The sequence below is a fragment of the Motacilla alba genome, chromosome 7 (assembly GCF_015832195.1).
Source record: "Motacilla alba alba isolate MOTALB_02 chromosome 7, Motacilla_alba_V1.0_pri, whole genome shotgun sequence".
Lineage (NCBI taxonomy): Eukaryota > Metazoa > Chordata > Aves > Passeriformes > Motacillidae > Motacilla > Motacilla alba.
Genome location: NC_052022.1, coordinates 1,200,492 through 1,215,139, shown reverse-complemented (window position 1 = coordinate 1,215,139; position 14,648 = coordinate 1,200,492). Strand labels below are relative to the sequence as shown.

At 49.4% G+C, this 14,648-nt stretch overlaps 1 protein-coding gene across 10 annotated transcripts in view; it reads left to right on the top strand.

Moving 5' to 3' along the window:
* Nucleotides 1–14,648, top strand: part of FMNL2 (formin like 2) — a 116,711-nt gene that overhangs the window by 66,922 nt on the left and 35,141 nt on the right. For all 10 annotated transcript variants that reach the window (XM_038142011.1, XM_038142008.1, XM_038142004.1 and 7 more), the window contains exons 3-5: nucleotides 6,090–6,170; nucleotides 10,996–11,072; nucleotides 12,903–12,986. In XM_038142011.1, the coding sequence (XP_037997939.1) occupies nucleotides 6,090–6,170; nucleotides 10,996–11,072; nucleotides 12,903–12,986 (242 nt within the window). The remainder of the gene's footprint in view (nucleotides 1–6,089; nucleotides 6,171–10,995; nucleotides 11,073–12,902; nucleotides 12,987–14,648) is intronic.

Sequence of the window (14,648 nt, the reverse complement as noted above, 5' to 3'; positions counted from 1 at the left end):
TACATATAAAATTAATAGTATTATATATAACATATAAAATATAGGATATGATCACAATATTGAAATATTGCCCTGGAATATCAAAAAATATATATAATAATAATAGTATTATATATAACATATAAAAATATAGGCTATGATCACAATATAGAAATATTGCCCTGGAATATTGAAATACATATAATATTAATAGTATTATATATAACATATAAAAATATAGTCTATATTCACAATATAGAAATATTGTCCTGGAATACATTAATAATAATAATAATAATAATAATAATAATAATAATAATAATAATAATAATAGTTATTATTATTATTATTATTAATCATCATTACATATGAAATATAGTGTATATTCACAATATATAAATATTGCCCTGGAATATATTAATATAATTAATATTAAATATAATTGAAATACTAAATGTAATTTATAACATAGAAATATATATTAATATATTATAATATAGCATACATAAAATAATACATACATAATAATATATAAAAATAATATATTGTATATATATTCACAATACATAAATAGTGTTCTGGAATATATTATTATTAATATAATATATAAAATGTATAAAAGTACATAAAATGTATATATTCACAATATATAATAGTGCTCTGGAATAACAGGTGTGAGGGCACTTCCAGGAATAGGGGTTGTGCAGGACTTTCTAATTCTAAATGCAAGTTTTGACTCCTGTTTTCCCTTGGTTTCACCCTCTATGCCATTTTCACCTGGTTTTTTCTTGTAAATCAGTGAGGAAATGAACTCCTTCTCTCCTGTGCTGGTTTTGAACTTAGATCTGAAAGGAAAAAGTGTCCAGAAATGGGACTTTCTAAACAATCTGTGCAGCAGATCCTGAACGTTTATCTGGGGAATATTTGAAGAATATTAGGAGTTAATCCCCAAAAAAGGAGTTCTCACTTCTGCAAAAATGAGATTAACAAAAGTGGGGAACCGGTTTCATGATGATGATGAGGAAATAATACTAATAACAATAATAATAATTAGCAATAATCTGCCGTGAATAGGATTATTTGCATTGTTTGAATCAGTGTAAGGGCTGCTGGGCTGGTTGTGGAGGACTCATCCCATCTGGAATTTTCTCTTCCTTTGTTTCTAAACCTTCCAAATCATCCTCAGAGCTTGCTCGGACCTGCCTGGGTTAGGTACAAGGAGGAGGAGGAGAGGAGAGCCAGGAAATCTGCTGTCCACGCTGGAAAGGGTCGAGGTGGCCATCTGAGGGGTTGGGAGTGATCCAGGCAGGGACAAAGATGCATGGAAATCCAGGAAATGGGATCCTCAGAGGCTGTTCTGGGGTCCTGGAGGCCTCAGTCCAGCTGGGTGCCAGGAGGGAAGGGCTTGGGGACATCTGCAAAGTTCTTCCTTGTCCTCTGATGGCACGTGGTGGCAGGGGTTGTCACCAGGGCCTCGCCTTGGGGCACACGGGAGGTGAGGGAATGAGGGATGGAGAGATCCACAGGAAAGCTGTGAGGTCTGCTCCCAAAATCTCCTCCTGAGGTGTTTGTGGAACTCCTCCTTTCTGGAAGAAGCCCAGGAGAAGGCAGGTGCTGCTGTTTTGGGGGCTGGTGGCCAGCGTGGGGCTCTTGGGGTGGTGTTGGGGTCCTGGGCCACCCCTCAGCTCTGCTTCCAGGGGATCCCTGCCCACGGGAGCCATGGGTGGCTGATGGAGAGGGGCTGAGGAGGAGCAGGGTGTTGTGGGGGTGCTGTGCCATTTTGTGTCACAAATTCCTCAGTGCAGCCCAGATTTCTCCTCAGGAATGTGCTGAGGGGACCAGGAGCCCTGAGGGGTGCCCTTGACCCTTTCCCAACAGAGATCCAGGGTTTGGTTTTTTGTTGTTTTTTTGCCAATATCCAACCAAGGATTTTCCATCGCTTTTTATGAGTTGCAAAAACCATTTACAGCTCTGGTTTGAGAGACATTGTTTAAAAAACGTGGTGTGTTCCAGGGACTCTGCCTTGGTGGGGTAAACACAGGGCAGAAAATCCCGTGATTTATTAAATTCAGGAGAAGTTGGGCTTCGGACACTCATTCCTTCATTCATCTGGCTGGGCCACCATGGGAGAGGAGGCTCAGGGAAGATCAGACAAGGAGGGATGGAGAGGTTGGAGATAAAGGCATGGGGAGTCCAGGCTCAGTGATTTGGGATTGGGAAGGGCTGGATACCCCTGGGGGTGGGAGGGAGCAGCAGCTGGGTCCAGCACAGAGCTGGCAGTGATCCTGGGGGAATGGATCATTGATCCTGGGGGAATGGATCGTTCTGCCTCCTCGTTAGTGCAGGGATGAGCAGCTGCTGTCCCCTCATTCCGTGATGAGCAGCTGCTGTCCCCTCATTCCACGAGGACGCTTCCACAGTGACACCTTGTCCTGCTGGTGGGAATGTCTGGATTGCTGGGACAGGACCAAGCCACCTTCCAGATCTGTGGGAGATGGGGAATTCTGCACCGTGTTCAAGATGTGTTTGAGACGCTTCTCCCCATCTCCTTGTCCATCTCCTTCTCCACTGTCCGAGTCCGTGGGGTTTATGCTCTCCCAGCACAGCCTGTGGGGTTCTCATCCCGACTCGGGTGCTTCCCCAGCATCCGTGAATCCCAGGGATGGAACAGCTTAGGCAGGATAATGATAATAATGGCAATAACATGTGGGCTAATGCAGAAAAGTGCCCTGAGTGGCTTTGGGAGCCAGGGGTTGTTGGGAAAGGCACAATTTCCTGCTTCTGGAATGAATATGTTTTCCAGAGCTGGGTGATCAGGAGATGTGTCAGGTTCCCTGTAGGATCACGTGGAAGTGCAGAAGTCCAGCAGTTCCTCTTGGCTGCTGAAGCAAAGCCCCCCCAGCCCCCCTTGTTTTCTGTGTCCCTCGGAAAAGAAAGTGCTAATTCTGGGTGAAAGAGGCACAGGAGAGGTGTTGTGCTCCTGCTTTTCCCTGAATTATGGAATGGGATGGGTTGAAAAGGACTTTAGAGCCATTCAGTCCCACCCCTGCCATGGGCACCTTCCTCTATCCCAGGTTATTCCAGCCTGGCCTTGGACATTCCAGAGATCCAGGGGCAGCCCCAGCTGCTCTGGGAATGCCAGCCCAGCCAGGAATTCCCAGTTCCCAATCTCCCATCCATCCCTGCCCTCTGGAAGTGTGAAGCCATTCCCTGGCTCCTGTCCCTCCATGCCTTGTCCCCAATCCCTCTCAGAATTTGATCCCAGTGAATCCTCCCCATTTATTTCCCCAAAGGAAGGTGCTGGGCCCAGCTCATCTCGTTGCTCTCCGGTGCTGCTGTCCTTGCACTCCCTGTGCTCTTCCATCCTGCCTTGCACCACCCCTCCTCAGGGATTTTCCAAGTCAGAAAGGACCTTTATCCTTGGGAATTCAGCCGGTTTGCTTTGTAGGTGGCTGACAAAGGCAGTGTGCAGTCACTGCTGCTCCGTGTCCTTTCAGCCTGCAGATAACGCTGGAGCTCGCAGCAGTCACGTAGTGGAGATAAAAAGGGTTTCACCAGGATTTAGGAACTTTGTTGTGTCTGAATGGCTCAGTGCAGGGGAGCCACCACGTCCCAGTCGTGATGTCACCCCTCAGCATTTGCTGAGCAAGGTTTGGCTGCTCCAATCCGGATTTTAGGCTTTTTTTTTGTGTGTGGTAAAAATGCCCGACCTCGTCATTCAGATGGTGTTAAATCCTGGGTTTGGAAGCAGAGCTGGCCAAGGAGTGGGTGGGAATTGCCAGAAGTGGAGGGGAGGAGCTGACAGGAAAAAAAAGCAGGGATTTTTAACTCTTTAATTATGGTTTCTAAGGCACAGCAGTGCCTTGGGAAGTGTGGGTGTTGGGATGCTCCCAAGGAGGATCATGAGAGGGTCCTGGTGGATTCCAGGAAGATCAGCCTGCAGCCAGCTCCATTCCCACCCCCTGGGAGCTCCCAGGCAGATTTTTGGGAAGAGGATGGCTGTGACCAGACATCCAGGGTGGCTTTGGAGGCCTCACTGCACAGCCTGGCCCTTGCAGCTCCTTAATCAGCCTCTAATATAAAACACTCCGAGCTGGATAAACCCAGACAGGAATCATAGCCAGGAAAGGGCAATTTTAAAGGCTAATCCCTCGTAGCTTTCCAAACCAGCAAAAAAGAAACACTTGAGGGGGCTGTAAAAATGTTTCCAGGCCTAGGAGATGTTTACCACAAGTGATTTTTGGTCACTCCTCAGGTGGGAGCATTGCTGGAGTTTGCTGTTCATGGATAATGTCTGGAAAGTCCTTTAACCCAAATAATTCCACTCCACAAGAATGAGCAGCATCTTTTTACACGAAGCTGCTGCAGAGATTATTACATAAACACATAATTACAGCCAGGTTTGAAGAAAACAAACAAAACCATCCAGTAGCTGCGTCCCAGACTGTTAAATGTGCTCCTTGAGTCTCTTCAAACGTTTCATTTTGAGGATTCCAGGCAATTAAAGCTGGTGGCTGGGAAAAGCTCCCGCCACTTCAGCAGATGAGGGTGGATTACTTGGGAAGAGGAATTAATCCCTAAGAGCAAAAGAGCTTCTGTGGGGGATTGCACTGAACACAGCTCTGTCACCAGAAATGAGGAATAAATGGGAGAGGGAGCGTGCAGCGTTGTTGGGATGGGACACTGCTGCCAGGAGGATGTGGCAGGGGCTGGAATTGGAGCATCCTTGAAGGCTCTTCCCACCCAAACCACTCTGGGGTTCCAGGAAATCTCTGTCTGCCCCATGGGAGCCACTGAGGGGAGCCTGGCTCCAGGAATCCCTGAGAGAGAGCCAAGAAGAACCCACCATGGTGGACGTGGTGCTGGAGCAGGGCAGACCCTGCTGTTGTCACTTTGTCCAGAGAAGAGCCCTCAGTGAAGAACTTTGCATTTTCTGAGCTGTTTTTTAGATAAAATAGGAAATGCCAAATCCAGAGCCGTGTGGAGGTGCATGGAAAAAGAATCCAGTTGTAAAAGAGGAAAGCCGTGAGTGCTCTGTGACTTCCAGAGCTCCCACCAGGGCTGGTGGAGCTCACAGAAGAGATTTTCCTTCATTTTTTCCTGCTGGCCATGATGGATTACTTCTTTTCCAGCAAGCAGCAAGATAATAACAGGAAGAACTTGTGGTGTTCAGGCAGTTCTGGTAACTGGGCAGCAGTGTCCAGTTCATTCTGGAATAAGCTCGGGATAACGCAGTCAGAATTGCATCCTGACCTAATAAAGGGAGGTGTCAGATAAAAGAGGAAATTTCAGGAGGTTGGGATGAGATCTTTCCTCCAGGGAAAGGGGCAGAATAGCTTAAAGTTCTTCCAAGATGCAAGCAGGATCAGAATTGTTGGGAATGCTGTGAGGAGTTTGGACGCAGCACACTGCCCATGGAACAGCTCGTGTTTCCCAGCAGCCTTGGTGGGATGAACTTCCAGCTGGACACTGGGAAAGCAGGGAAAAATCAGGGGGCTCTCAGAGGACAGAGCTGGTGTTTGTCACCAAAATCTGTGGTCTGGGGCTGAGGGGGGACTGATTGGACATGGAGGGATCTCTGCAGGAGGAGTTGGGACCTTGAGGACTGGCTTCCCACTGCCAGAGGGCAGGGATGGATGGGAGATTGGGAACTGGGAATTCCTGGCTGGGCTGGAATTCCCGGAGCAGCTGGGGCTGCCCCTGGATCCCTGGCAGTGCCCAAGGCCAGGCTGGACAGGGATTGGAGCAGCCTGGGATAGGGGAAGGTTTTTTCCAAGTGATTAAAAAGGATTTTGTGTTGGTGCATGCATCTCCTGTCCTGACCCTTCTCCTTCCTCTCCATGCTCCTGCTGAGCAGAAACCCTGGAACTTCAGATGGATGTGCAACTAAAATTCAGAATTCCCACTGAATGTTTAAGGTTTAAGGTGCCTTTTTGTACTGTTGATATAAATATCAAGATCCATTTAAATCTGTTTTAATTGCTTGCATAGATTATCCACTGACGGAGAGAATGTATTATAAATATATATTGTTTAATATGTATGTGGTGCACGTGTCTTCTGGGTAAATACAGAAAAATGGCTGATGTTTATTCCTGCCTCTTTTCCAGGAAAGGTTCCAAGTGAAGAATCCCCCACACACTTACATCCAGAAGCTGAAGGGATATCTGGACCCAGCAGTGACCAGGAAGGTGAGGAGCATCCTGTTTCCTCCTGCCTGTCCCTCATTCCTCAGCCAGGATGGTCCTGGGGTCCAGGTTCCTTCCTGCCTTTGTGCAAATGCCCTGCAAAGTTGCAGGGAGAAGCAGAGAGAAATTGGGAATTTGCTGCAGTTTTCCAGCTTGGGAAGGAGAGCAGATGCTGGGAAGCCAAGGACCATCTGACACGGAGCACGGCTTGTTTTAATAATGTTGGCTTCAGTAAATAACCTGACAAATTGTCTCTGAGCTGGGCTCTAGGCCTGGCTTTGGCTAAACCCCTGTCTGATGGCCCTTTGCTCACCCCTGGGAAGGGGTGTCCCAAGTTTTGGCTCCATTTCTCTGGGAATTTGCCTGGCAGAGGCTCTGTGCAGCTGAGTGCACTGTGTATGGTGGTCAGCTCCTTCCAGGGAGCTCATTCCAGGGGGATCAGCTCCATCCATGGGGATCACCTCCATCCATGGTGACAATTCCCATCCATGGGGATCAGCTCCATCCATGGTGACAATTCCCATCCATGGTGACAATTCCCATCCATGGGGATCACCTCCATCCATGAGGATCAGCTCCATCCATGGTGACAGCTCCCATCCGTGGTGGCAGCTCCATCCATGGTGACAATTCCCATCCATGGTGACAGCTCCATCCATGGTGACAATTCCCATCCATGGTCACAGCTCTGTCCATGGGGATCAGCTCCATCCATGGTGACAATTCCCATCCATGGGGATCAGCTCCCATCCATGGTGGCAGCTCCATCCATGGGGATCAGCTCCCATCCTTGGTGATCAGTTCCTTCTGTGGTGATCAGCTCCATCCATGGTGACAATTCCCATCCGTGGTCACAGCTCCATCCATGGCCATCCATAGGGATCACCTCCCATCCATAGGGAGCCGCTCCATCCATAGTGACAACCACAAGAGCCTCTAAAGCCCCGAAGTGCAGCAGAGCCCAGCAGGGGCTGCCCTGGCCTGGCTGTGCCCCATGCCCAGCAGACCCTGCCCTGTGGAGCCCCACCGTGATCCGAGGTGGGTTCCCTGTGGAGAACACGGATCCTGTCCTGTGAGCCCTGTGAGCCCTGTGAACACGGATCCTGTCCTGTGAGCCCTGTGAACACGGATCCTGTCCTGTGAGCCCTGTGAACACGGATCCTGTCCTGTGAGCCCTGTGAACACGGATCCTGTCCTGTGAGCCCTGAACACGGATCCTGTCCTGTGAGCCCTGAACACGGATCCTGTCCTGTGAGCCCTGAACACGGATCCTGTCCTGTGAACTCTGAACACAGATCCTGTCCTGTGAGCCCTGAACACAGATCCTGTCCTGTGAGCCCTGAACACGGATCCTGTCCTGTGAACTCTGAACACGGATCCTGTCCTGTGAACTCTGAACACAGATCCTGTCCTGTGAACTCTGAACACGGATCCTGTCCTGTGAGCCCTGTGAACACGGATCCTGTCCTGTGAACCCTCTGAACACGGATCTTGTCCTGTGAGCCCTGAACACAGATCCTGTCCTGTGAACTCTGAACACGGATCCTGTCCTGTGAGCCCTGTGAACACGGATCCTGTCCTGTGAACTTTGAACACGGATCCTGTCCTGTGAGCCCTGTGAACACGGATCTTGTCCTGTGAACTTTGAACACGGATCCTGTCCTGTGAACTCTGAACATGGATCCTGTCCTGTGAGCCCTGTGAACACGGATCCTGTCCTGTGAACTCTGAACATGGATCCTGTCCCGTGAACTCTGAACACGGATCCTGTCCCGTGAACTCTGAACACAGATCCTGTCCTGTGAACTCTGAACACAGATCCTGTCCTGTGAGCCCTGAACACGGATCCTGTCCTGTGAACTCTGAACACGGATCCTGTCCTGTGAGCCCTGTGATCACGGATCCTGTCCTGTGAGCTCTGAACAGAGATCCTGTCCTGTGAGCTCTGAACACGGATCCTGTCCTGTGAACTCTGAACACGGATCCTGTCCTGTGAGCCCTGAACACGGATCCTGTCCTGTGAGCCCTGTGAACACGGATCCTGTCCTGTGAGCCCTGAACACAGATCCTGTCCTGTGAACTTTGAACACGGATCCTGTCCTGTCAGCCCTCTGAACACGGATCCTGTCCTGTGAACTCTGAACATGGATCCTGTCCTGTGAACTCTGAACATGGATCCTGTCCTGTGAACCCTGTGAACACGGATCCTGTCCTGTGAACCCTGAACACAGATCCTGTCCTGTGAACTCTGAACACGGATCCTGTCCTGTGAACTCTGAACACGGATCCTGTCCTGTGAGCCCTGTGAACACGGATCCTGTCCTGTGAACTTTGAACACGGATCCTGTCCTGTGAACTCTGAACATGGATCCTGTCCTGTGAACTCTGAACACAGATCCTGTCCTGTGAGCCCTGTGAACACGGATCCTGTCCTGTGAACTCTGAACATGGATCCTGTCCTGTGAGCCCTGTGAACACAGATCCTGTCCTGTGAACTCTGAACACGGATCCTGTCCTGTGAGCCCTGTGAACACAGATCCTGTCCTGTGAACCCTGAACATGGATCCTGTCCTGTGAGCCCTGTGAACACAGATCCTGTCCTGTGAACCCTGTGAACACGGATCCTGTCCTGTGAACCCTGTGAACACGGATCCTGTCCTGTGAACTCTGAACATGGATCCTGTCCTGTGAACCCTGTGATCACGGATCCTGTCCCATGAACTCTGAACACGGATCCTGTCCTGTGAGCCCTGAACACGGATCCTGTCCTGTGAACTCTGAACACAGATCCTGTCCTGTGAGCCCTGAACACAGATCCTGTCCTGTGAGCCCTGAACACGGATCCTGTCCTGTGAACTCTGAACACGGATCCTGTCCTGTGAACTCTGAACACAGATCCTGTCCTGTGAACTCTGAACACGGATCCTGTCCTGTGAGCCCTGTGAACACGGATCCTGTCCTGTGAACCCTCTGAACACGGATCTTGTCCTGTGAGCCCTGAACACAGATCCTGTCCTGTGAACTCTGAACACGGATCCTGTCCTGTGAGCCCTGTGAACACGGATCCTGTCCTGTGAACTTTGAACACGGATCCTGTCCTGTGAGCCCTGTGAACACGGATCTTGTCCTGTGAACTCTGAACACGGATCCTGTCCTGTGAACTCTGAACACGGATCCTGTCCTGTGAGCCCTGTGAACACGGATCCTGTCCTGTGAACTCTGAACATGGATCCTGTCCTGTGAACTCTGAACATGGATCTTGTCCTGTGAACTCTGAACACGGATCCTGTCCTGTGAACTCTGAACATGGATCCTGTCCTGTGAGCCCTGTGAACATGGATCCTGTCCCATGAACTCTGAACACGGATCCTGTCCTGTGAGCCCTGTGAACACGGATCCTGTCCCATGAACTCTGAACACGGATCCTGTCCTGTGAGCCCTGTGAACACGGATCCTGTCCCGTGAACTCTGAACACGGATCCTGTCCTGGGAACCCTGTGAATACGGATCCTGTCCTGTGAACCCTGTGAACACGGATCCTGTCCTGTGAACCCTGTGAACACGGATCCTGTCCTGTGAACTCTGAACATGGATCCTGTCCTGTGAGCCCTGTGATCACAGATCCTGTCCTGGGAACCCTGTGAACACGGATCCTGTCCTGTGAACTCTGAACATGGATCCTGTCCTGTGAGCCCTGTGAACACAGATCCTGTCCTGTGAGCCCTGAACATGGATCCTGTCCTGTGAGCCCTGTGAGCACGGATCCTGTCCTGTCAGCCCTGTGAACACGGATCCTGTCCTGTGAACTCTGAACACAGATCCTGTCCCGGCAGTTCCGTGGCACAGGGAAGATGCCCCTCAATCCCCAGCCCATCCTGGGGCAGAGGAGGCCTTGGGACAGCCCTGCTGTGGTTGGAGCCTCCGGCCAGGAGCAGGGAGCCATTCCTGGGAAGCCCTGACCTTTCCCTGTGTGGATGTTTCCCGGCCCGGTGAACGGGGTCTTTGTGTTTTTCCTCCGGAGGGTTTTGGAGATTGTTCCGTGTTTGGCTTCGCTCCGCGGGCTCACATTGGAGCCTTTCTTACCCGGGGCTCCCGTGACAAATGACAAAGCCAAAGGTCCTAAAAATAACTGCCCTGGTTTCCTGTGTGCTGTGGGGCCACTGCGGATCACCCGCAGCCTTTCCTCAGCCCCTCTGGCACGGGGAGGGTGGGAGAGCTCATCCCACCGGGATCCCTGCTGCCACTGGGGTGCTGGCACCGCTCCTGCTGCGTGGCCTCCAGCCTGTGCCACTCCCACGTGCAGGAATTCCTTCCCAACGTCCCACCTGAGCCTGCCCTTATCCCTCTTTGCCCCTTAGCTCTTGCTCAGGAGTGGGGATGTGCCAAGCCAGCTGCTCCAGAGGGATTTCTCCAGCTGTCTTGGCACCTTCCCATGGGCAGGGAGAAGAGGATCCTCCAGTCCTGCTCCAGATGGGATCGAGGTGCCCCTGCTGGCTCTGTGCCACCTCGCCTTCTAAAGCACAGGGGCTCTGCAACCTTCAGGAGAAAGTTTGATGTTAAACCAAAGCTTAGTTTATTAAAGGAATGTTTATTTATCTCCAGGCTTTTAATTTCCTTAATCCTGGAAGCTCCAGGATGTTCCCGGGAACAGAAGGGGTTTCTCCACGCGTGTTTTTGTTGACTGCTGGGCTGTTGTTGCTGCATTCCTGGGGATTTAGAGGAGTTCTCAGTTTTCTCCATTGTTTTCTTCATTCCCTCTCTGCTGGGTGAGATGTTGATATTTTTTAATAGAGCCTAATTGTTATTTTTGCTGCTCATTCCATTGCAGAAATTCAGGAGACGAGTCCAGGAGTCGACTCAGGTGCTCCGAGAACTGGAAATTTCCTTGAGGACAAACCACATTGGGTGAGAGTTTTTGATGCCTCTGGTTCAATTCAACTTTTATTTTTCATTGTTTTTATTATTTCTATTTTTATTATTTTTATTTTAAAATTTATTTTATTTATTATTTTATTTTTTATTATTTAATAATTCATTTTTGAATTCTAAAGGAGTCTGTCATTGAGACTTTGCAGGTCAATAAATGATGCCACTTGATTGCTAATTAAAGCCTGATGGGCTTAGTTAAGGGGATCTGGGCATCTCAGGAGGATAATTCAGCTTTAATCCTTTCCTGATGGATTCATCCACATTTTTCTGAGGGCTGAGGAAAGGTTGGAGTCAGCTCCTGCTCAGTCAGAGCACAGGGAGTGAGGCTGTGTCCAGAATAAATACAGATAAATTTGTATATATGTTTAATAATTTTTAAGTACAAATTTTAAATTTAAATAAATAATAAAATAATTTAAAATAAATAATGAATTTAATTTTAAAATTATATTAAGTTATTTAAGTTTAAATTTAAATGAATTTTAAATTTTAAATCTAACTACACATTTATGCATCTCCTCCCCTGCTGCCTTATAGCTTTGACGTGGAGCCTGGCTGGGAACAACAGCACCAGGATTTATCCACAAAGCAGCAAATCCCAAATTGCTGCAGTACCGTTGCCAGAGGTTTTGTTTTTATCAGAGTTTAGTTTTTTATCAGACATCCCTTTCCCATCCTCGTTGCCACCAGTTTCACCTTGCTGCGGGCCCAGGAGCTGGTCCAGCACGGGGGTGTCAGCCAGGGAGCTTTTCCAGGTATTTTCTCCCTGCTCCCACCCTGGCTCCAGCTCCGTTCCGTGGACTTTTTGGGACTCTGCTGGGATTCTGAGGGAACGGGGGAATTTTAAGCCGCGGGAGGAGTTGCAGTCCCGGTGTGGTGGTTAGAACCTTCCTTGCACCATCCCAAAACCTCCTCCCACACCTCTGCCAGGTGTTCCCTGCTTTTCCAGCACGAGGGATTCCCCACCAGAGGCTGCAGGCACCCGTGGGTGCTCCTGGATTTAGGATGAGCAGGAGGACCCTGGATGCTGCCAAGAGGGGACAGCACCGGTGCTCATTTCCTTGGGGCCCCTGGCTGAGGGATTCTTTCCCAAACACATTTCATAAAACACCAGGCTGGTTATTTTCACGGGGAAATGATAAAAAGTGCCCCTCCTGAAGAGCAGAATCCGTCAGAGGTGATGAATTCCCGCTCCACGAGCCTGGAATTCCCACTTCCCTCCCTGGATTCCCTCATTCCAGTGGCACCCAGCCACTCCCAGGGGATTTGCTGCCCGAGCTGGGGTTCAGAGGAGAGCTGGGGCCGTGCTGAGGTTCCTTTCCCCCCTCACTTTTCCCCTCAGTTGATGAATTTTCAAATTTTTCTTGGCATTATCAAAGCTTTGCAACGTAACAGGCTTTCCTGAATTATTTTGCAAAACCCTGGGGCCAGAATTCACAGCGACAGGTGAACACCTTTTAGAAAAAGAGGCAAAACTGCTGTTAAATGTACACCCAGGGTGTCCATCAGAGATCCTTTTCCTGCTTTCACAGCCTGCTGGAAACCAGGACGAGATAAAAACTGAGCCAAGTCCCTGTGTTAGGAGCTGACCTTCACAGTGCTGCAAAAACACCCCCTCATTTCAGTACACTTGGAAAGGCATCTAAAGGACTCTTTAAACTCCTCTAAATCATTTTGAAAACCCTTTTTTTTTTCCCCCTGAGTGGGACCCAGAGTGCTGCAGTGCCTCTGTCTCCAGTTTTTCTGAGAATTCCAGGGAATCCCAAAGGCCCGGGAGGGCTCTGATGTCTGGTGTTTGTCTCACAGATGGGTCAGGGAGTTCCTGAACGAGGAGAACAAAGGCCTGGACGTCCTGGTGGAGTACCTGTCCTTTGCCCAGTATGCAGTCACGTAAGTGAGACATTCCCGGGATTTCCTGCCAGGAAATAGAAGGATTTTAGGGAATATTCCTTCATTCCAAAGGGGTTAAGCATTGAACGGGCTGCCCAGGGCAGTGGTGGGGTCACAATCCCTGGAGTTGTTCAAAGAGTGGCTTGGTGGGCATGGAAGTGTTTGGTGGTTCTGGTCTTTTCCAGCCTCAGTAATTCCATGGTTCTGTGGGCCTGAGAGCAGAGGAATTCCTGATGTGAGTCTGGAATTATTTCATCACAGCAGACAAAAAAAAACCCAACCTGAATTTAAACCTTGGGATTATCTGTTCATATTTTTTATCTTTGGCCTCTGAGCATCCTAGGGGTGGAGATCCCACCCCACAATGCGTGGAAAGATGCAGGGCTCCTTGAAAATAGGTTTGCAGTTGGTGCCAGAGCCCAGGGCTTGTATTCCTGCTGCGTTCAAAGGGATTCCCTCCCTGCAGGCCCTGCTCCTGGCTGCCAGGGCTGGGGTGCTGGGCAGCAGATGTGCTGCAGCACAGCTCAGCAGCAATTCCAGGGGCGTTTTGGGAGTTGGGAAGACTGGAAACGAGAGGTTTTTTCCTGACATCTGGGACGTTGGGATCAGATTTAGTTGTTTGGCTCATAAATCATGAGGTGGGCTCTGAAAAACCAGTGGGGAAAATCAGCTTTCAGTGGAGATCTTCAGCTGAGACTTCGTTTTATGATCATGGAATCAGCCCAGACTGGTTTGGGTTGGGTGGGACCCTAAAGCCCATCCCTACCATGGCCAGGGAGCCTTCCCCTACCCCAGGGTGCTCCAAACCCCATCCAAGCTGGCTGTGGGTAATTCCAGGCGTGGGGAATTCATCCACATTCACTCAGGATATCGTAGCAGATTTTTTTTCTGTAAAAATGAAAGAGAAGCCTTAGGTTAAAGATAATTTTGGAGTAGAAACTCGAGCTGGGGAGAGCTGATAATTTATTTTTAGCAAGGCTGCCATCAGATTTACGTCTGTCACTGCCCAGAAAAGAGATTTGTGGTGGGGTTGCAGGAAAATTTATGAGGGAAAATCCTATGGTTTCAAATGTTACCCACTGGAAAAAACCGTGCACAGCAAAAAGAAATGTTTGTACAAAGCCTTTCTTCCTAAATTTATACAAATGTACGCAAGGAGCTCGCCGGGTTTTTCCCCTCTCACATGGGGAACATGAGTAATAACCTCAGGAGCTGGAAGGGGAACAAGCAATTCCTGCTTGGAGTAGCAGAACAACGGGCAAGGAGTCAGAAATCAGGGAATCTGGGATGGTGGTGGTGGTATTTGAGTGTGCTGGGGGGTTTGTGGGGCCGAACTGGGATGGAGGAAACCAAAGTGGTACTTGCACAGCTGATTCATGGAGAGTCACTGCAGAGAGCTCCCCAGCTTTTCCTTCCAGGCAGGGATATTCCTCAGCAAGCAGCCAGTGCTGGATTTGTTTTATGTTGAAAAAGCTGTTTGGGTGTGTCCCTGAGGGATTCAATGCCCTGGGGATGTGGCACTTGGGGACAGGGGCCATTGGTGGCCTTGGCAAGGCTGGGAATGGTTGCATTCCATGGTCTTGGAGGGCTTTCCCAGCCTGAATGAACCTGCTGTGGAATTTCCTTCCCCGTGTGAAGCTCATCCTGTTTCCCTGGAGTTTT